Raw genomic sequence first — 22,035 nt, 5'->3', positions numbered from 1 at the left:
TGGCAACTCAGCTCCCGCATTATTCTTGGTCAAATCGAGCTGCGTTTGGGAAAAATAGCCCAGAGAACCGCACAGGAAGGTTTTGGGCTTTACTGGAACTATAAAGTTATCGCGATGTGTACTGTGCAGCTGATTCAGCTGAGCTGAATAAGGAATAGACTCGAGTAACGCGTTCTTGGCCGTTGGAAGTACATGAAGGGCATGGTTTTATGCTTAGTACGAATCGGAGCCGTTGTCGACAGGGAGGCTTCTAGTTCAGGTAAGATAAACCGCACCCAGTCGACAGGGAAGTCAGTTGCTGAATACACTTCGAAGCTGTTTGCGAGAAACATTATGAACGCACCTGCAGGATATAATATAGGTATCTAGATATTATCTTGGACAAGATACGGTATCGTTGGTATACAGCCAACGACTTACAAAGCCGGCAGACACAAAAAGCCGGCAGACGAAGTCAAGCAAAGCTTAACATAAGCAAACCAGCCAATCAGATTCAATCAAATGACTTCATCTTTGTATACCATCTGGTTTTGTGTACTTTATATGCTTTCTTGTGTACTTTATGCAACACGCCGTGTGTTTTATGACAGTTTTACAGTTTTGCCGGGAGGGAATTTATCGTTGTTTTTATATAGGAGGATGGCATTAAGCATGCCGGCTTTGTAAGTCGTTGTCTGTACGCAGTGTACTACTGTAGTCGAGTAGAACCTTTCCACTCTGCCAATTTGGTACAGCAGTTCGTCTTCGCAACTGCACGCTCGACGGTCGCCATCGGTCCATCGACTCGATGGACCCCGGTGGACATGACGGACGCTCGATGCATCAAGTTGGGCCCAAGGTAAGATTATTGTACGACCTAGTATCTACGGTACACTGTACCCTCGCTTAGTTTTCATCTGTTCATCTCGAGATCGTGAAAAGTAGACGCCAAAGCTCCATTCTTCCTAATTGGCTCTAGCCCACATGACGTGTCGAATTATGCCCAATCACAGCGTCTACCGGGCGGGAACCAGCCCCATTTCAGGACAAAAACCGAGTTCATGTCTGTATTATCCCAAGTTACTTGCCAAAAGTATGCTGCGAAAAGCTGTTCGGACGGCGAGATGTCAGATGTACGGAAATTGAATCCCTCCCTCCCATCTCCGCCTACCGAAACCTACTGGAGCCGTTCATTCCCCAATTGACCTTCAACTACGCACGCCTCGTCCGCTGAAAAAGATGCGTTGGGGCTTCTCCCTACTTCTAGTTGCCGCCATCCTCGTCACATGGAGTCATGGCCTAGCCAACGCTCAGCAGACCAACAGCCTCGACACACACCGCGGTCTCCCGGACAGCGAGAAGATCACCAAGGCCGAGATCAAGTCCGCGCTCAAGGAGAGAATGGCTGACCCCGATGTGAAGCTGGCAGTCGGCGAGCTGAGGTCCATGATTAGGAAGAATCCCGAACTGGCCCAGGCATTCAAGAAGAACCAAGTGGTGGAGGACCGCGGGTTCAACCTCGAGAACCCCGCTGTGGTGAAGGAACTGAAGGTGGTCGGAGGTATCGCAATCTTCGCTATCGGCACTTATCTCCTTGCTAGGCTCATTGGCCAACATACTTAGTACCGGACTTTATGCACTATAATAGAATAGGACTTCTAGACGACAACTGGTCATTGTTCCGTGAAATATTAACCCGACAGTGTCTGGTAGTGCCGTACGTAGAATGAAACATTGAATAGGTACTGGTACGAGTAATGCATGTACCATACATACACTACTACGCAGTATTACGTTCGACGAAAGTACAATGGAAAAATGTGTTTTGTTCCCAAGCACCGGAACCAGTAAGTTTCAGTTAGTACTACGTAGTCTGTGAGCGACGCATTTGCTTTGAGCTTTCCTACCCGCAGGGTCGTTCGAAGTAAAACTATCTAGGAAGTTTCATCCTGAGCACTCAACAAGGTTTGCATTCTAAATTCGAAGTCGTAGGCAACAATAGTGCTGGAAGGGTGGGATATGCAAAAAAAACTGTTGGGTGTTGATGCTAGGTGGGGTTTGCACTGCGGTTGCTACGTGCAACTGCACTAAATGGCACCTAGTCGCGTAAAATACTGCCCCCATGACACGAGACTGAGGCCTTTCACCAATATTTGACGAGCTAGATTTCGCACAGAACTTCAACAGCTCTAATTGTTTTTGCTGGCGCTCCTTCTAAATCACGGTAGGAAGAAGAGAAGACACCGAATCCGTTACCCCAAACGGACCTTAACAGGCTAAAATGGCGTAAGTCTTCTTTCGCGGATACCGATTTAAGGTTTTGGGCATCGCGGGTTGATAGCTTTCATATGTCAATAAAAATTGTTTGACGACATCGCGCCGTCTCGACGGGTTGATTAGCTGATGGCTGTCGTAGACAGCGCATGAAGTAATTCGCCACGTCGGTCACGAACTTTAGCTTTGAAAAAAGATTAATCCTGAGCGGGTTTGGACGAAATCCGAGTGGATACAGTTCAAAAAGAGGAATTTTCAGCGGGGAATTCGCCTCCGATTCCACACGAAGAGATCATTTCGTCGCCCCAGTACAGGTACAATATTTATTAGTCAACGAGGTCGTGAAAAAGCAATAAGTGAGTCTCTTGAATACGGTCGCGTATAAATCGTAGATCGGCGTTCGACATTAATATATTTTGTGCCGGCAACCGTGAATACCCCGAGAGTAGTTGTTTTCTTCCTTGTAATTCTATCGGTTTATATATTGAAATTTTCGTATAAGATGTATTAGCTGCAGGGTACTACACGTAGAGCGCAGTATTATCACTTTGCGGATCTTTTCAATCAAGATAGCAGATCCCCGGGCTGGTTGAACGAACCGATCGGCCCTCCGGAGGAGTCCCCCCCCCCTTAAACCAAGTGATCACATGCAGAACGAAAAACTAAAAACACTCGATAGAGGAAGTTGCGGATGAAAATGTGGACCCACTGCGATGTAAGACGCTTTTTAAATGCCGATTGAGGGATAAAATACCCAAAGAGAGGTCTGGTCCTGGTCCAGAGAAAAGAATACAGCACAAAGCATCGACAGAAGTACAGTTAATGTAAATTCATGGAGATTTGATACATTATCCTATCCCACGATGTTTTTGGTTGGGGTTGGGGTGACGCCCTCCCCCGGAACGCGTGGACGGCGGCGAATGCCGCTCACGGGCTTCCGGCAGGCGCTCTCGGGCGTCTGCAAGTCCCTTGCGAGTCTCTCCCTTTGGCAGCCACCTTCACCAGCAGTACTACCCGTCACAACCCCCCTTCCGTATCTTTCTAACCGCACTGACCGCACTAACTGCCTTAGAATAGGCTCGTTCAATGTGCAGTCCCTAGGTTCGCTATACAAGCAGTTTGAAACGCTTCCCCAAGACCTGCGCCGCTACCAGATCGATATCCTTGGCCTCCAAGATATGAGCTTGGGCGCTTTGAGGTCGGAGACTACTTACTACTAACGTTGCCGGCACAGGAAGAGCGCTACGGAGTTGGATTTGCCATCTCTCCTCGCGTTACTCCTTACCTCCGTCGGTGCTGGGCTCACAGCGACCGTATCGGCATCTTGCAGATGCGGCTACCTAACACAGGACCCATCAACATCGTCACGGCCTACGCTCCACACAGCGGGCGCCCACTAACTGAAGTAGATGCTTTCTACGCAGACCTTCGAGCAGCCATGGACCAATTCCCCCGCAGAGATATCACCATGATTACCGGAGACTTTAACGCAAAACTCGGGCAGAAAACAACCGGAGAAACGTTTCTCGGGCCTCATGCACGAGGCACGCGTAACCGGAACAGCCACCTCATGGCTGCCTTTTGTGATACTTATTAACTCTTTGCTACCAATACAGCCTTTCCCAAGCGAGCGAAAAACAAGACCACCTGGAGCCAGCGCAAGCGGACAGACTGTGTCTACAATCAAATCGACTACGTACTCTGCCCTCAGAGTTGTAGACGGTTCTGTCTAGATGCCCAGTCCTGGGGTAGGGCCATCACCCCGTCCGACCACAAGATCGTCACCGCGGACTTTGAGCTCAAGCACATCCGTCGCCTCCGGTTTCCGTCGCGTCGCACAAGCGGCACAACTGTTCACCTCGCACTCAGCGAGTTAGTTCACAACGACCGCTCCAGAACCGCTTACGCATCAGCCGTTAAACGGATCCTACCCCCCGCAGACGCTGACGATGGATCCACTATCAACCTGCAATGGGAGGACACTTTTGCGAAGCTACACGAAGCAGCATCGCAGACCATCGAGTTTTCTTCGCCGGATCAACGACGCTGCCGCAGCTACGACGATCCGCTGCTCGCCGCGCTGTCCGAGCAACAACGCCAGCTCCGGCTCCGCATTTACAACGACACATCGGCTAACACAGCGCTGCTGCGCTCTCAGCGAAACAAGATCCTACACCAGGTCCGCACTCGCTGCTGTGACCTCGCTAACATGGCCCTCGACGAAAAGGTTTCACGCATCGAGGCTTCAAGCGACTCTCACAAAATTTTCGTTGCCGTCCGCGATCTCGCCCGCAAACCGACACAGCATCTTCTAATTCAAGACTCATCAGGTAAGTATATACTTCACAGAAACACAGCTAACAAAATTGTCCGAGATCACTTCCAAGAACAGTTTCTAAATACAGATCAAGCTCAAGTATCACCAGACCCAACAGCTCAACCCCTCGACTGCCCAATCACGCCGGACGAAGTCCATGGTGCCCTCCTTCGACTGAACAACGGTCGTGCTGCTGGCCCTGATGCTATTCCTGGTGAACTACTCAAGTATGCCGCTGCTGACGTTGCTCCACGACTCGCACATCTACTAAACCGCAGCTTCGAACGTGATGAACCCATCCCACTGGGCCAAGGTATCCTTTTGTGTCTCCAGAAGCCGAACAAGCCACGAGGGCAGTGCTCAAGCCTACGCCCGATAGTTTTCCTGAACACTATTTGCAAAGCGGTGTCACTCATCGTTCTCCGCCGCATCACACCCGTGGTCGACAAGTTTCTCTCAGGCCACCAAAGTGGCTTCCGCAAGACCCGCAGTACGGCTGACGCGGTGTGGGCCCAGAAGTGGCTGTGCGCACGGGTACAAAGTATCGCGAAATCGTTCATGTACTGGGTATCGACTTCTCGCGCGCGTTCGACACGATCGACCGTGCCAAACTCCTCAAAGTGCTACAGCTGTTTCTACACGACGACGAAATCCGGCTGATTCGACTCTTACTATCCGACACAACGCTTTCACTCCGCATCGGCCACCAGATCCTGCAACCATTCGGCAGCAACACAGGTACGCCACAGGGCGACTCACTCTCACCAGTATTATTTGTTATCTACCTAGAAACAGCACTTAGAGATCTAGCTAGTCACCCTGCAATGCCGCCGGACCTGCTCCAGCAAATGATCGTGTATGCGGACGATGCCGACTTTATCTGTCGGGACCCCGCCCTCGTCGAGCTCATCCAGACCCATGCCCCGGAAGTATTCGCGCGCTGGTCGCTTCAAATAAACGCGGCAAAGACGGAGCACACAATTCTCCACCGCTGCCTGACACCTGCCAGTGCCGACCCCCACGCTCGTGCAGAGGAAGAAGCATGGAGGTCTACGCGGAAGCTTGGCTCGTTGCTCGGAGATGCCGATGACGTATCGCGTCGGAAAATACTCGCTGTGGCTGCTCTTCGGCGGCTCTGGACGGTCTGGCTGAGATCGCACCGTATCACAGACACGACACGAATTCGCCTCTACAACTGCTACGTACGGCCGATACTACTCTACAACTGCGGTACCTGGGCGCTTACACCAACGGAGCTTCGCCGACTCGAAAGCTTTCACCGTCGCCAGCTATGGTCTGTCCTCAATGTGCGTTACCCGTACCACATCTCCAACGCTGATCTCTACGCAACGTGTGACGAGCGGCCGCTCCGTCACCGGATCACATCTGCGAGGTGGAGGCTTCTCGGGTACATTCTACGGCGACTACAAGATATCCCGGCGTTTATCCAGATGTAGGCGTATTTCTCTTCCTCCGACAGCAGCAAGTGGAGAGGTAGGCCCCGCACCACACTGCCTCTTGTCCTCGACCAGGACCTTGATGCTAGTGGGTGTGGCTACCGCCTCCGCACCAGCTCAGACTTGGATAGACTTCGACTGCTTGCCCAAGACCGGCGTAAACGGAAGGCCCTCATGACTACCATTGCTGACTCACTGCCAGCCAAAGGAGGCTCGACGTATGCGGACACCACATTATGCCGCCGACTAGCTAAACTGAGACTAGCGCAGGTGTAATTTGGCTACGCGAACACGTAAATCATTGCATTGCATCCCACGATGCTGCCATGATCGACTCACATATTCAATGAAACTTTGAATTCACGACGAATGTGGTCTTCGGGGTCGAGAAATTTTCAATACGCTTCGAGCATCTCTGTCGCGGATAAATCTAAGCACACGGTACGACAAGATATAGGCTGCCAATCACTACCATGTGAAGAATATACACATGCACTTCAAGGCGTGTCTATTAGTGCCTTGCGTGGCGAGAAATCAACAGCAAAGCGCAATGCTGATCGCATCTTCCGGGGTTAACGACGATACAATATCACAGGGGTGGAGAATAAAGCTCTGCCAAACGAAATTGGGGAACGTATCAATCTCTACAATAGGTGTACTACGTGAAAGTTCAAGCACCACGTCATCAAGTTACGTTCCACGCCCCTTCCTGTCGGTCATCCTTCAACGGCTGAAGAGAGCAGCTCAAATGTTAATAAAGGTAGAGCCCAAGATATACAGTCCTTGTACTTTTAAGTACAGAAGTCGTCAACGTTTTGTAATGCTAACTTGGCATCGATCGGACCAGAAAATTCACCTTTCGCTCTAGAAAATTGGCAAGTTGACAACGTGTTACCAAGAACTCATATATCCGCCAAGTGTACCGCACTACTAGATCATGTAGTGCTACGATGAACAAGTGAAATTGGTCGGCGTTCTCGTTGAGTTTGCTCTCTGTACTTGAACCGATGTGTCCTCGATTTGAACCGATGTGTATTTGGCGAGGATACGTAGACTCGGCGCTACAGACGGATGCCGCACCATCTCACTGGTGCTCCTGCCTCGCCTCTGCACTTCTCAAGGCGCGGAATGTCGCCCTCTGATCTGCAGCCAAGCCATACAACAACAGAGTGATGTTGAACGGAAGCACAATTTCACACGCCATTCCACAACTGGCCTCCAAGCACGCAAGTCCGAGCACGAAACCCGTAAGACATCAGTCACTCGTTCGCCATGCGCTTCAGCCAGTTGCTCCTCCTGGTGGTCGCCACCTTCGTCGTCTGCTGCAGCCCCGTCACGACTGCTGAGGACGCGGTTCAGATCAACAACCAAGCGATCGAGTCCACCCACGAACTCTCTACTGCATCCCGCCACAATCTCAAGGGAGCCAAGAGTGTTGCTGACACGGATGCTGATAGTGAGGAGAGAGCCATCACGACCCCAAGCTTCGCCCAGTTCACGGGTGCGCTCAAGCTCCCCAAGTTCAGCGGCTTCTCGAAGCTTCCCGTTATCAAGCAAGTCAACGCGATTCGCAAGAAATTCGGCAAGAAGATCGCCGACCGCTACATCCAGCGGATGAAGAAGCGCTACGAAGACAACCCGCAAAATCACATTTAGAAAAGTGATGCCAGGCGTCAACGCAATTGTTAGTTAAAATGATTGCAGGGCTACAGCGATATGCTTACAAAGAACAAGTACTCCGGGGGTAAAACACTTTGTAATAACCAAGAAGGCGAACTCACCGCTCTACTACTACAAGTCGTAGCACATGATCCGACGTACACTTGGAGAATGAAGCTATTCGAAATAAATAATGTCGATGAGGGACAGATTTAAAAGAGTTTCGCAATTTTAGAAGCTGGGAATCCAATAAGGAAGCTTATTTTATTTTATTACTAAGTATTATTATATTAATACTACTTACATGTAGTGGGTCGGGGACACACAAAGCAATACGTGGGCGCTGGAACGCCCAAAGCCACCAACGTATACTACGATAGCCTGCTTAGTTCTCTGTGGTATTCTACCGTGAGGACTTGCTCCTCAGAGGGTAAATCCCAAACTCCTGCACTCTCTACGCGAGAGGTACAGAAGCCATGGCAACCCCATCGTCTTACCTGCCCTTGTCCGGGCAGTCCAGGAAGAGGACGAGTTGCCATGTGAAGCTTGACTAAGAGGGTGGGGACGTAGTCCACATTCCACTACACTGCCCCTCAAAGCTTCGCATGGCGACACCACGACCGTCCGCGAGCTGTCTGTCGTGCCGATGCCTGTGAGCCGCCTTGCCCTCGCCAATCGCACTTCGGCCAACGTAGCTACCAGCGAGCTGCCGCGCAAACCCAGTGTCGAACTTCGCCGCTCTAGCCGTTCTGGCGTCCATGAGCTGCCACGACCTTGCCGAACACCTTCAGGGAGTCGCCGCTCTCACTCACGCTGCCAAAGTCGACTTGGGCTACAAGTTGCGCCACTGCACCGCACAGACGCTCTCTTGTCACTTGCGCCTTCACACGAGATGCTACCTCCATCAGGTATTGAGAGGTCTAGCAGAGCTCGATCACGTCACGAGTCGTTCATGACGTCAGGTGGCGTTGTCCTTGGCCTTGACGCTGTCGTCGACCCGGCTTCCTCTCGCACACATTGCAGGCGAACCCCACCACCTTCGAGACGTAGCTGTCGACCATCATGGTCACGGCCAACTCGAGTCACACAGGAGCTCACAGTTGCCACAGCCGCTTGTCCCGGGCACACGTCGCCGCGACGTTGCCGCACGCAGCGCTGCTCATACGAGCCAGCCGCATGCCATCAGCTTGTCCGCCAGATCATCCAGCCGCGAGATCCGTCCGCTTGGCCACGCTGATCACCAAGGTACACTGATCTCGCAGTCACACTGCAGATAGGTTAGCAAAGTGAGCAATACACCACACTCCTTGCGCTGTTCCTTGGACACTCCTGTCCGTCGTCTTCGGTATGCCACCTCCCCGGGCACTAAAGTTAACTTTGTAGTGGGTCGGGGACACACAAAGAACACAATACGTGGGCGCTGGAACGCCCAAAGCCACCAACGTATACTACGACGTCGCTCTCGGAGCCGTTCGAGCGCTCGCTGGAGAAGTGGTAGGTGGAGGCCACCTGTACGTCCGTAGGACAAGTTATATGATCAATCGTTTTGGCGCATTGCTGTGGAAAGAACGACGCTGATGTCGTTGTCCGCCATGACCTTCCTGAAGTCATTGATTACGGCGTTTGGATGAGCAATCCTTGTATTGTGCTTTTCAGTTGTTTTGGCGAATCGGACGTGTAAAACAGCTACCTACTAAGATGGGGCTAGGTTATCGGAGCAGATTAGCAGGTCCCTCGTAGGGAATTAGGACCAAGAATTGCTAGTCCGATGGAAGCACTTGCGCAGGTCCTACAAACAGCCGAAAGCCCGAATGTCGCCCATTTTCACGGCATTCGGGGTTTGAGGTCTTACGAAGGACTCCTGCCAAGTCTTGTGGCAGGACTTTAATACGAGCTGACTCTAATACGGCGTATGTCAAACGCAAAATAATCTTAGGGAAACACGATGCAGTCGATACGTTAAACACTCCAGTCTCCGCCCTTCGCCTTCGCGGGTTCCGGCATTGCTTGCTTCTCTAAACAAAGCTTGCTTGGCTTGGACTCCAACCGGAGTCCATTGAACGGAGAGACTCCGGGAGACCGCTCATCGGACTCGTCCAAGATTTGCATATCAGATTTAGAGACCGCCAACCTCAGATTAACTGACCTCCAAAGTCCTACGTAGGACTCGGCAAAATGACCGAAAGGCACAATACTCGTCCATCGATCGTTATAGACACGGCAAAGAGATTTTACATGCAGGAGCGTTTTTAAATTGATAAATTGATAAACTTGGGCACAATGACTCGTATTTGGATCTCCTTGTTTTTTATATGAGACAGCCTCAAACAAAATGATACTAAGCCACCATTTATTAATAGAGTTATCGAGATAATCGCGTTTGAAGTTGACCAATCAAATTTCGTACCTAACAGGACATCGAAAATTTGAAAGTTAAAATCACTCATATTAAGCGTAAAACACTCTAACGCGATTGCTTTTAGCACGAACATTCCGGCAATATACAATACGTAAATATCGGGAAAATATTGCAAATAAAATCCGGGATTTGGGGGGTCCGAAAATGGAGATATTTTTTTAAGACCGACGTCACTCCGCGAGTTCGTAACATTTTTATCTCTCAATGGCTCAAACGAAGCGCAGAACACGGCTCTTTCGAGCGGTATGCCTAAATCGCGATTCGTACTTTGGTTGATTAGTATATTTGACAATATTATCGTCACTATCAGTTGATTTTTACGCTCGAGCCATGATAGCGGCTTTGCACCACAAATTTTGATCCAGCACAGAATTCGAGTCAAGAAACACGGTTAGTTAATTCTAACTACGGGCATCTTCTGCGCCTGCTTCGCAGCCGCAGCATCTGCCCGGTACAGTTTGCAGGCTTCAGTTACCGGCTTCAGTTTACCGCCGCCAGTTACCGGGTGGACGCAGAATGAACCTGTGTTGAGCTGGTCACAGCACTCCCTCCGGGGTTACTGCTATCCCAGAATTTTTTTTAATAATACTTTCTTATATTCTATTGTACGTGCGCACTGCGCAAACTCATAGTAGTTTTAGCAGAACATATTATAGAAACATCTACATTCAGCAAAGAAGTGTTTGAGTTTTTTTTACAGTTACAGCACGGAATATCTTTTAATTATGCACTTGAATTATGTGGCTCCCATGAATACGTATTGTGACACGAAGTATAGCTGAGCATTCTAAACGGTGCCGAGATTCGGTAGCAGCCAGCAAAGTGTACACCTTTGCCGGTCCACTGTGGTGCTATTCCACTTCAATGTGGTGAAGTAATTTGTGAAGTAGCACTAAAATAATGTTACTTACGAAAAATTAGCTCAGAAAAATACGCAAAGCAACGCGGTTCTTGCACAACCCAAACTGGCGGTTGGCGTTTAGTTTGACGGCTACGGCACCCACCAACAAACGCGCTCATTCGCAATTCCGCACTCTCAAGACAACCAACGCTGCCCCGCTCCACCACCATGACCCGCTCCCCGCACACACCCGAAACGCGGGCTCGCGTCCTTGCTGCCTACAAGGCGGGCGAGGACTGGATACTGGTGGCTGCACATAACGGCATGCCACCCACCACTGCACGCCGCCTCGTCGCCAACGGCCAAGTGGAGTCGCTGCCGCGCGGGGGATCGAGAGCGCAATGCATCAAGTGTACTCCCGAGATCGAGGCGGCGCTCGAGGAGTACATTGACGAGAACTGCACCTACACTCTCGCCCAACTGCAAGAAATGGTCTGGCTGGACTTCCGCGTGAACCTGAGCACGTCCACAATCAGCGATAAGCTGGCTGGAAAACTTTACACGCTCAAACAGGTAAGTTACTTTGCAGTATGTTTGTTATAATACTATTTCTGTTGCTTAGTAATGGATTGTTTGGCTTGTTCCCTAGGTTCGCGTGGAGCCACAGACGTGCAACAATGCAGTGAACAAGGCTAAACGCAAAACCTTCGCTGAGGAGCTGCGCCAGCACATGCGTGCTGGCGACTTCATCGTCTATTACGATGAGACGAACTTCAACGTGTACTGCAAGCGTACACAAGGAAGGGCGAAAAAGGGCAAGCGCGCCACTGTGGTCCTCCCGCCTTCCAAAGGCGCTAACCTCCAGATCCAGTGCGCTGTGTCTACGGAGGTAGGCTTTGTACACCACCAGTTGGAGCGCGGCAGCATTCAAATGGCTGAGAATGCTGCCTTCGTTGACGAGGTCTACGAGAAGGTAAAGGCATGCTCTACCTACAGCGAGCACTTCATTGGTAATAAGGTGGTCATCGTGCTGGACAATGCCCCGCCCACAGCCAGACGGAAGAGCGCGTCACTAAGCACGATGACCTGGTGCTTCTGCGCCTTGCACCGTATTCGCCAATGTGCAACCCAATTGAAGGTAAGGGCCTGTAAGCAATTTTTCTGGGTATCTTGTTAATTCTAACGTTACGACTTAATTGTTACCTATGCTTAGACTGCTTTAGCGTGCTCAAGGCCAAGATCAAGGCGGGCCTTGCGTTGTCGCGAGAGGAGCTTGTTGCAGCTCGCCCGCGTGGACAGCTTACGGCTGCTCGGATGGAGATTCTGGAGCGAGCTGCTAGACGTGCGATAAACTGCATGGACCTGCATCTGGTGAACAAGATGACCATTCACTGCCAGCACGCTGTTGCGGCTGCTGAGCGCATGGAGGACATGCAGTACGGTACTTGAGCTTTTTTCGCAGCGTGGTTGCGCCGTTTTGCTCTGCTACTAAACCACTTTGCATCGTAAGAAAATCCTGTTGTAAAATTTAAATATAATTTTTGGTTTGGATTTTTCTTACAAATTTGTCGATACCAAATTGAAGTGGACTAACTAGCGCCGTTTTGAACCGACAATGGTGTAGAACCTCTTGCTTGGGCTCGACTAAAACCGCTCAATACCCGTACTGGGCGCATTTTTAAAGCTGAGACCCAAGCAAAAACACTTTTTAAACACGCATCCATTGGGTTACATGTGTCTAATAGATTGCCTGTGCAGCGGAATCATTGGCTTTTCCGCCTGTCAGCAGCGTTCTCTCGTCCCGAATATCAAATCCTGAGATGTACTGTGCCACCGTTAGAGCAGAACTGTACGCGATTGCGGCACTCGGAAAACTGGGACGCATCCATCCCAAGGTTCGTCTGTAACAGCCACGCTATACACTGTAGAGCGTACCGGGACATACGGTACAACGTACACTTTGATCCGCAAGGTCGCGTGGGCGCCTTACTGTATGCAGTCACGGTTTGATTTTCTGCCGTCGTGAATTATTGCGCTTGCTCACTCAAGTGACTGTGTCCCGAAGTTGAAGTGAGTCCATTCTTATGATACATATGGATACAGTACATACCGTACTTCGCGCTGCATCAAGTGCAAACCTCATCGGAGCTGTCGAACTTCGACAGCTCCGATGAGGTTTGCTTCGACTCGAAGTGGCTCGGGCCGAGCTGAAGAACGTATCTGTGCGTGTACTGAATTGATTAATAGTCGCGATGAACGTTGGTTGGGTTCTGTTCGAGCTTGTTCTGTGGGTGGCAACGTCACGGACACCACATGCATGGATTTCTCGGGTGAATCATAATTCTTGACTCACGAGCCACCAGCACTTCCCGACACAGCTCAAAGATGCAGGGACCTGGGCGAGAAACGAGTGGTGCCGGTAGAAATGACGTCCCCATCTCAGAGATGCTCTGTGCCAATGCGCTACTGTACCCCTTCTTGCAATGCGCTCATTTCTCGATTCGCTCTGGTCAGTGCAAGACAAGCAACGTAATCGGCCAGCTGCTGCTGGAGACCGTCTGCAACAATGTAGCGACTTCCAGGAATGCGAGTCGAGTAGAAGGCCGTTTGGTGAGTTGGTGGAGAAATTGAAAGTGCCATTCATCGTTAGCTCTGTCACTCTGCCTTACTCTACAGCTCCTTGCTCACCTGTAGAGTACTTACCGGCCTCCTTCCATCGAACGACGTCACTGCACGTCCGGAATCAACGCGATCGCTGCCTCTGCTACTGCGTCCTGCGTCAACCCGTGTAAGTCATAGAGTCGAGCCGCGAGCTTCGATCGATCGCCTTACCGCCACGTTGAAGCCACGTTGAAGCCACGTTGAAGCCACGTTGAAGTCACGTTGAAGTCAAGTGACGAGAGCTCTTACGTCACCAAGTCGGCCACCACCGACATTCCATTGCCGTCCATTCTTGCTGTTTGGACGCACCCAAGCACGTTCTGCGAAGCGGGCTGGCGTGTGCTTTGCCAAGTGCAACATTGCTCGTGCAACCGCCCTCGTTGCGAGCACCAATGGCCTCGACAACTCCGTCCAGGCCAACGACGTCGCAGCCAACTCGAACCCCACGCTCACCAACGAAGAGAGCACTATTAGTCGCCACCTCAAGGGCAGCTAGAAGACGGCGGCTGAAGCGGACGAAAGCGCAGGATGCCCAGCTATACTAAACTGAAGCCCTTCTTCCAGAAGCTCCCGGACAACATCGGCGCCAAGTACCTCAAGTGGGTCGAGAAGTACAGGGCCAAGAACCCGGCGTTCAGCAACGCCAACATGTAGACATACTGACAGCTTTACCTACCATAAACTGTTGGAAATGAAATGCCATCTTCGGTTCCGCTGCCTCTTGCTCTCCTTCGAACCATTCACGACGCAGATTAACGCCCTTGTGCCTCATCATGTCGTGGCCCTCACTCTCCCTCTTTGATCGGAATACGACGTGCTGCTTATTGCGGTGTTTGCGGTGTGTCGATGGCAGACTACGATGACGCGGAGGCTGAGAGGCGAGGAGGTTACGAGTACCGTGGCGTGCGGTCTCCGAGTGGCGAATTGCGAAGACGTCGCAGTCTAAGACGACCTGCCCCCGCCAGAATTGGGGACCTACACGTCTGGACCCTGAAGGAGAGGCTGCAGACTTTCCTGGACGGGTAGGGTGAGGCGTCATTCTACTATTGCCGTCCGGGTATACCTTCGCTAATACGTTCCAGCGCAGACCTGCAGGTATTGTGATCGAAGGTGTTTACGTGCTGTTGAGTTTGGTACTCGTAGCGGTCGCCATTGCCGATGTACGTACGCGTCCCAGCAAGAGAGAGCGAGAAACATTGCCTTTCCTTGCACTTTTGTTTTAACTCACATTTTTATTTATTTATTTATTGATCCCACCCGCAGACATATTATGATCCGGAGCTCGATCACGACAGTGACACTTACCAGGTCTTCGAAGTCGTGTGCACAGCTCTCTTCGCAGCCGACTACGTACTCACGACCAAGGCCGGAAGAGCAAAAGCTGACACCGCTGACTGTCGATGAGAAAATCATAGTCTCACGTTTATCGTTTGCTGCGCACTCTAGGTCATGCACTTGTACGCCGCCCAGAACCGCCTCAGTTACTTCATAGCACCTGTCAGTATCATCGACTTCATCACCATTGTGCCCACACTCCTGACGGTAAGGACGACCCCGCGACACAACCTCAATTTACGAACCAAAGATTGATCGCTACTTTTTGCGTTTGCTATCTGCAGCTCGCCATAAAGCGCTTGACGCTGAACAGTGTGCTGCCAATACTGCGCATCGCTCGCATTTTCAGGATCCTTGCTCTACTGAGGCTCTACCGAGTCATGCAGGCCCATCGAGGCTTCGAATACCGGTTCAGTGTGCTGATCTTTCTCCTATTGAGCCTCATCCTGGTAACTGCCGGCGTTTTCCAGATACTTGAGGAGAGCTACTACACAGACCAAGGCCTTGACCCCCTCGAGTTTCACCAAGTCATGTACTTCGTGTTCGTCACGCTTTCTACTGTTGGGTATGGATGAATATAGTGGTATTTCCGACAGATAAGATACCAGGATTGTTTCATGGTCGTCTCTATAGAAATAACAGCCTATCATATTCTGACTTGGAGTAATTTCAGCCAATAAAATCAACTAGGGGTAGGGAAATCCTTTCCGACACTTCCCTACATATATTTGTCGGAATCCTAGGCTGAATATGTATATAATCATACTGAAACCCAGTACAAAAAATATTTTCAAAATATTTTGGCGATTCAGACAACTAGGCAAATTCCTACTGTAGGCATAACTTATTCTAGGTAGCGAGACACCGGTGGACAGCCACCAGTGTCAATATTGCATAACGAAAGTGTCCTCGCGGTCATCATGAGCCTCTCTGTGTTTGTGCCTACAAAGACCCAAAAGGCGCGAACGACGGCGATTGACGCGTTCGAGAGAATGCTAGAGGTCGAGGGTGTGAGCATGGAATTGTTTCGTGCAAGCATGCATACAGACCCCTCGGGCAAACGCTTGGCTGCCATAATGGACCGCTTCGGCCATTATCTCGCCACTAATGACGGTAAGAAGGTAAGCTAGCTCGTAACACAGCTACATCGTACTATAGAAACGTCAAGCTGTGGCTATTTGATGAGTTTCCACACCTGCGTTTACCCACGGAGATGAACTAGTTAAAACAAGGGAAAACTCGAGATAAGCACTGCTTAAAACGTGAGAAAGGAGGACTCGTTAACAAAGCGCCGCCATGTACTAAACAGGACTTAGGTTCTCTAATTCGCTATGCCTACAGCACAGCACGTGTCAACTCGGACTATCAAGATGCTGTGCTAACCTGCCTCATGTGGCACTGCTTCGGCCGCTCGTCGGACCTAGGCTACCTGCGCAAGCAACATGTATCAGTGTCAGTGGACGGCGTCTTCTACCTGCGGCTCCTCCGCGTTAAAACGGCTGAAGAACAAGGGTTAACGCTCATACCTGACAAGGAGGACTTCCTGACATGCCCGCTTCACTCCCTCGCGGTAGCTCTCGTCATGCAGGCCGCGCCCTGCGCGGCTCTGTTAAGCCAGCTCCCTGAGCTTGTTGCGACGAGCGAGGAGCCGCTAGACCCCGGTGTGCCACTGCAGGCCTTGCTAGAAGCAGAGCCAGCTACGCTCAGGGTCGCCCTGATGCCACCCTCGCCTGCTGTCGCCGCTCCCGTTCCCGCGCCAAGTCCCGTGCCAAGCTGCAGCTCAAGTCCCCAACCTGCAAGCACAGAAGCGCAAGTGAGTAGTACAACGATGGCCAGCGCTGGGGAGAAGACGTGCGGTGAAGACGGTGTTCAGGCGTATGTGAACCGCCTCCTCAAGCGCGTTGCCGAGCCCGCGGGAGCCACGACCGACTTGACTTCCCACTCCTTCCGACGCGGCGGCGCTCAGCACGCTAACGGAGACGATCGCCTTGCCGCTCAGTGAATCTTCGACCGCGGTGCATGGGACATGAGCAAGGTCAACAAAGGGTTCGCCTACGTGTACAACACGCCGCGGAAGACCGGAAGGTTGCGCGAGTGCTGAGCGGTTGGGAGGCCGACGCAGCTCCTGTTGTCCTTGATGCTGCGGCGCTGGATCATGGAGCTCAAGAGCGTCTGGCATCCTTGCGCGAATTCCTGTTCAGCACCTGTACTGGACTCAAGGAACACAGCCTCAACGTAAGCAGCAAGGTCCTCACCGTCCTCACGGCATACCTGGTCCGCTACTACCCGCAGCTAAAGGTGCTGGCTCCGGATGCCCCGATTGTTGAGCGCGTGGAAGAGTGCTTGGCCTCCGCGGGGATCTCAACAGCTGACGTGCTCGCATTGTCGGTGGCACTCAACGAACAAGCTTCACCTGTTGAACCTGTTGCAGAACAAGCACACGAATCCATGACGCACTCATGCCAAGTCCATCATCACCTTCTAGCTGTCATTGATGAGCTTATCGCCTCGAACCGAGCCCTCTCCGCGCGTCTTACAATCGTGGAGGTTGCGCAACTAAAGTGTAAGCGAAAACAAGTACCCGATGAGGAGCCACAGGCACAAGATACGTCAGATTAAGATCCAAAACCCAAGCGCAGAAAGAAAGCAACGACCAACCTGTCCAGCGCGTGGTTCGAATGGTACACGCGGGTGCCACGCGTCTGGGACTCCGCCGACCGCCAGAAGAAGTCCGAGTTTCGCCACGTCACGGCGTTCATGAAGCTCTTCTTGAGCGAAGGCTTCACGCTGGACCCCAAGGCGCCGGACTACAAGGATCAAGTCCTGGACGCTGGCCGTCGGGCTGAGAAAGCGCCTTCCTGATGTCGCGCAACGTCAACGCCAAGGGGGCTGGAAGCGTCTTGCGTGCGCTGCGCCCACTGCACAAGAATGGCGTCTTGGACGAGCGCATTGCCGCATACAAGACGCTACGCGCTGTCGGTAGAATCGTTGATCCTGCGCCTACAGAGACACAAGACGTCTTAGCCACTGCAGGTCACGTCTAAGAAGGTTAGATAACACCGCTACTTCACAAACGCATTCATGCACCAGCACTACCGGCACAACACGCACGCACGCCTAACCAACCACGCACACAGGAGGAACAGCAGCCGAGGCACGCCGCAGCAGCGAGGCACAGAAGAAGGGTCACGCAGGACGAGCAGCCGTCGCAAGCCCGGTGCGGTAGCAGCACGACGCAGCAGCAGCACGGCGCAGCAGTCGGAGACCCGAAACGGCAGCACCGAGTCACCGTACGACGCAACCCCAACGCCAATCTTGATCGATAACACCGGCCTGAATTGAACAGGCACCTCAGGGCCGAAGCCCTGCGCTCTATCCATTGAGCTACGGTGTTGGGGCCCAGGGGAGGGAGGCGGGGGGGGGCTGCGACTGGCTGATTGGCTGGCCGGCGATGCTGTCGAGGCTGACGGGGCTGAATCTTGGTCCGGAGGCTGGATCCCGAGCTCTGAAAAAAAGAAGACTGAGGGCGCGCGCCGTGTGTCGGCGACTGGCAGCCACCAAATTTTCGTTTGGACAGGCGGCGAATGCTGATTGGCTGAAGGCTGTACCAATCAACACTCTTTATTGCTTAAAGGCCCTGATTGGCCAATGAATTAGCCAATGATATGCCGTGGGGGGATAGCTACCGCCGGACTGCTTCTAATTGTGGCCCCTCTACCTGGGTGCCGACCTCACTAATGAATTTGCCGGCTCCTGTGCACATTGCTCCGGGGCCAAAATGCGCCAATACACAAAATGTCGATTTTCTCGGCCCAGAGGCCTCGGCTGTGAGCACCGCATGAAAGCTGACTGGAATCGGTCAAGTGGCCCCCTAGACCTACTCTACCGTACACATGATCTAATTTCCGATTTTACATTAATTCCGATTTTGCCCTGGCTTTGACAAACTTCCTAGTTGTCGGAATAGAAATATTAGTTATTTATTTTAATAAAAGTGGTATTCAAGGATATCTAAACAATTTACTAGCGTAAAGAGAACTTTTTCTTTGTGAAAATTTTAATAGCAGTGAATTGAAATATCTAAGTGACTGTTAAAAAAATCAAACGAGATTCCGTTAGTAATGACGAATGAACATGGAAATTAAGTTTATAAAAATAAAATAAATTATATGAAATGTTAACAATCAATTGGAACTTTTATAAAAAAGTGACAGTGTACCTTTTGCATAATGGGCCAGCAAGTTTATTTTTATAGCAAGCTTAATTTAATAAAGTAGGCGTAGATAAATCAAGTTTTAAAAAGCTTTTTAGTTATACAAATAAGACCCGAAACTGAGTGATCTAACCATGAACAGATTGAAAAATAGGTAAAACTATATATGTAGGGATGTCGGAACGGCCGCGATATGGAGATATATCACCGCACACAACGGCAGGTAAGTACGTAGGGCAGATTTCACACTGTCCGGGTCATATTCCAGGTCTCACACAACTTGATACTCACTGTTGTAGGTCAATTCTTCGTCATTTTCATCATTGTCGTGTTTGGTCGTGACGGTCATCCCGAAGCAAATAACGCGCCTCATCGAGCTTTCAGCGCTGCAGCACGACTATATGCACAGCTACTCTCTACGCCGACGAAGTATTCACAACGGCGGACGATGTCGTCGTTACTGGTCACGTGCGTCTGGAGAACGCTTCCGCGTTTTGAAGGATTTCTACCGCCCGCGCCAAGGCCGCGTCAACATGGACGTTGTCTTTTTGGCTGTCCGCGTTCCATCGTCAGCAGGGCCTCCGAAAATAGCATTGTCAATAACATTATTTCAGAAAATAACAATAAATTACGCATTTCGGCGGGTTCAGCCATCTACCGTGATAATTTATTGATGTGCTTTGTGATATTACATAATTTATGACAGTTACCTTTATATAATATGGTTAGCGTTTTACCAGCCATCTTCTCGCTTCCAGTCGTTCAGAAGAACTGGAATCACTGGTTGTCTGCGTTGCTAGTTGCAGCTCATTTGGCAGCGCTCACTTTTCAATTTTCACTTCTCAAGCCTCCAAGACCTCATCCAGCATGGTTCGTGCTATCCGCCCCCCTCGCCCTACCTACACGAACTCCCAAGTCTCGGGGTTTTACTTCCGCCCGTGTCGCGACGAGAACGACGAGGTGGTTCTCGAGTATTTCCGTTGCCGTTGCGGCACGGTTCGGAAGCAAACCCATAGGAACGGGTACTCCAACCTGATGCAACATATCAGGCGGGAGCACCCTGACTACGAGACCGTCATGCTCGACGCTACGACGGCGGAGACAGTCTCCCTCGTGAACTTCGTCCGCCACTCGGCGCTGAACCTCCACGGCTGGATGGTTTGGATTGTCATGTGCAACCTGCCACTCTCTTTTTGTGAGAGCCGAGAAGCTCGGCGGTACGTGTATGCATAAGGTCATTGTGTTTACATTACTACGGAAACTAACAACTTTACTTTATGGATGTTATTCAGCTACTCCAGCCTGGACCCCATCTCGGAGGAAACGCTGCGGGCTGGCATGGACGGGGTCGTCGTCGCCGTCGAGCGTTCGATTGCGTCGGAGCTCCCAGCACGCTTCGGCATCATGCTCGACGGCTGGACACACGCATCTGAGCACTACATCGCCGTGTTCGCGTGCTATGAGGTGAACGGCTGTCCCAAGACAACGCTACTCAGCATGGCCCCGCTGCTGGACGCGCTGGGCGACGATCTCTCCGCGCAGGGTCATCTCGAGTTTCTAGCGACCATGCTGCCGCGCGATTACGGCGTACAGCTGATGCAGTGTCGCTTCCTCGTAGCTGACAACTGCGCCGTAAACCGGCGGCTGGCAACTCTTATGAGTGTGCCGCTTGTTGGTTGCGCAAGCCACCGCCTGAACCTTGCTGTTCAGGCGGGCATGGCGTCGCATGAGGAGGACCTGGCTGCTGTGCAGACGCTCATGATAAAATTGCGTACTCTCACCCAATCTGCCAAACTACGGTAAGCGCCAATGTGTATGTGTGGTGTGTCAATATGTCTCTAACACAATTTGTGTACTTTTGTAATTTTTTTACAAAATTGGTTGAAAACGCCACTTCGGCCTGTCATTCGCCAGGACACGCGCTGGAGCTCTACGTTCGAGATGGTACGGCGCCACCTCCAGCTCCTCGAGTTTCTTGACGCCAAAGACGACGACCTCATGGACCTGCTGCCGCCGCCGGCGATGAACAAGCGACTGCGGGCATTGTACCAGGAGCTGTGCGACATCGAGTCGGCTCGAAGGCCATTCAAGGCCACGACGTCGACCTGCTGGACGTTCGCGAGTGGTTCGACGAGCTGATCGCTGTCAAGCCACAATATGGGCGCTACATTGGTAAGTTTATAACATTTGAATTTGTGTTTAATATTTTCACTAACAATTGTATAATGGTTTTTATTTTGCAGGGCCTCGGGCCAACATTGTGTACAGCCCAGATTTTGAGGCTGGGTGTGTACGCGTTCTCCGCGGGAAGGCGCAGCGGCTGACGCGTGCTGAAAAGGCCGCTTTGCAGCCCTTCGAAGCTGCCAGACCGGACGACGCGGCCGCGAGTGAGGAGGAGGAGGATCCAGCCGCGTCGTTCGTGGAGCGTCTTCGGAAGCGCCGGCGGCTTGCACAGGACCGTGTCAAGTATGAGCAGCTGAAGAGCATCCCACCCACGTCGAACGTGGTGGAATGCTTCTTCAGCATTGCTCGGGTGACATTTGGTCATCAACGACACGGCCTGCTGCCACGCACGCTTGAGACGATTTTGTTTCTCCGCCAGAATCGGTCGTACTGGGATGCAACGACTGTTGACAATTTGAGCTAGATGATAAGCTAACTGGTGTCTTGTTAATAGACTTCATGCTTTTCATAATGGCATTATTTATCGTGGTACGTTGGGGGCAATGCCATAATGTACTGTTGTATTGGTAGGAGCGTAACCTACTAAATAAAAATGCCATATTCGGAGGCCCTGATCGTCAGGCTTGCAGGCGTTGCTGCTCAACGTTCGCTACAGGCGTCGCACCACGTACTTAAAGGGAAACCTGCTGCATGATC

The 22,035-nt window shown here is 51.4% G+C and overlaps 5 protein-coding genes and 1 non-coding gene across 6 annotated transcripts; 5 read left to right on the top strand and 1 right to left on the bottom strand.

Annotated features, from left to right (window-relative positions):
• Positions 1 to 1,218: 1,218 nt before the first annotated feature.
• Positions 1,219 to 1,957, top strand: PHYSODRAFT_304279 (hypothetical protein; the record flags this gene model as incomplete). The annotated part of the gene is made up of 4 exons (XM_009534806.1): positions 1,219 to 1,540; positions 1,633 to 1,696; positions 1,768 to 1,826; positions 1,893 to 1,957. 4 exons carry the CDS (start codon positions 1,219 to 1,221, stop codon positions 1,955 to 1,957), a joined length of 510 nt encoding a protein of 169 aa, XP_009533101.1.
• Positions 1,958 to 3,335: 1,378 nt separating this feature from the next.
• Positions 3,336 to 4,757, top strand: PHYSODRAFT_287016 (hypothetical protein; the record flags this gene model as incomplete). The annotated part of the gene is made up of 3 exons (XM_009534805.1): positions 3,336 to 3,583; positions 3,872 to 4,168; positions 4,194 to 4,757. Coding segments are annotated over 2 exons (672 nt in total), but the record flags the coding sequence as incomplete, so codon positions are not given.
• A 2,542-nt stretch (positions 4,758 to 7,299) lies between these two features.
• Positions 7,300 to 7,881, top strand: PHYSODRAFT_355240 (hypothetical protein; the record flags this gene model as incomplete). The annotated part of the gene is made up of 1 exon (XM_009534804.1): positions 7,300 to 7,881. One exon carries the CDS (start codon positions 7,300 to 7,302, stop codon positions 7,681 to 7,683), a length of 384 nt encoding a protein of 127 aa, XP_009533099.1. The 3' UTR covers positions 7,684 to 7,881.
• An 8,137-nt stretch (positions 7,882 to 16,018) lies between these two features.
• On the top strand, positions 16,019 to 16,944 carry PHYSODRAFT_260744 (hypothetical protein; the record flags this gene model as incomplete). The annotated part of the gene is made up of 2 exons (XM_009534803.1): positions 16,019 to 16,055; positions 16,289 to 16,944. 2 exons carry the CDS (start codon positions 16,019 to 16,021, stop codon positions 16,942 to 16,944), a joined length of 693 nt encoding a protein of 230 aa, XP_009533098.1.
• A 1,321-nt stretch (positions 16,945 to 18,265) lies between these two features.
• On the bottom strand, positions 18,266 to 18,336 carry PHYSODRAFT_t1408. Its single transcript has one exon. It is a non-coding gene; the product is annotated as a tRNA-OTHER (tRNA).
• A 1,686-nt stretch (positions 18,337 to 20,022) lies between these two features.
• Positions 20,023 to 21,802, top strand: PHYSODRAFT_520761 (hypothetical protein; the record flags this gene model as incomplete). The annotated part of the gene is made up of 4 exons (XM_009534802.1): positions 20,023 to 20,372; positions 20,448 to 20,954; positions 21,084 to 21,277; positions 21,399 to 21,802. 4 exons carry the CDS (start codon positions 20,023 to 20,025, stop codon positions 21,800 to 21,802), a joined length of 1,455 nt encoding a protein of 484 aa, XP_009533097.1.
• Between the last annotated feature and the right edge of the window lie 233 nt (positions 21,803 to 22,035).

Source organism: Phytophthora sojae (assembly GCF_000149755.1).
Source record: "Phytophthora sojae unplaced genomic scaffold PHYSOscaffold_8, whole genome shotgun sequence".
NCBI lineage: Eukaryota > Oomycota > Peronosporomycetes > Peronosporales > Peronosporaceae > Phytophthora > Phytophthora sojae.
The sequence above is the reverse complement of the archived record's forward strand: the minus strand, read 5'-3'. Positions and strand labels throughout refer to the sequence as shown.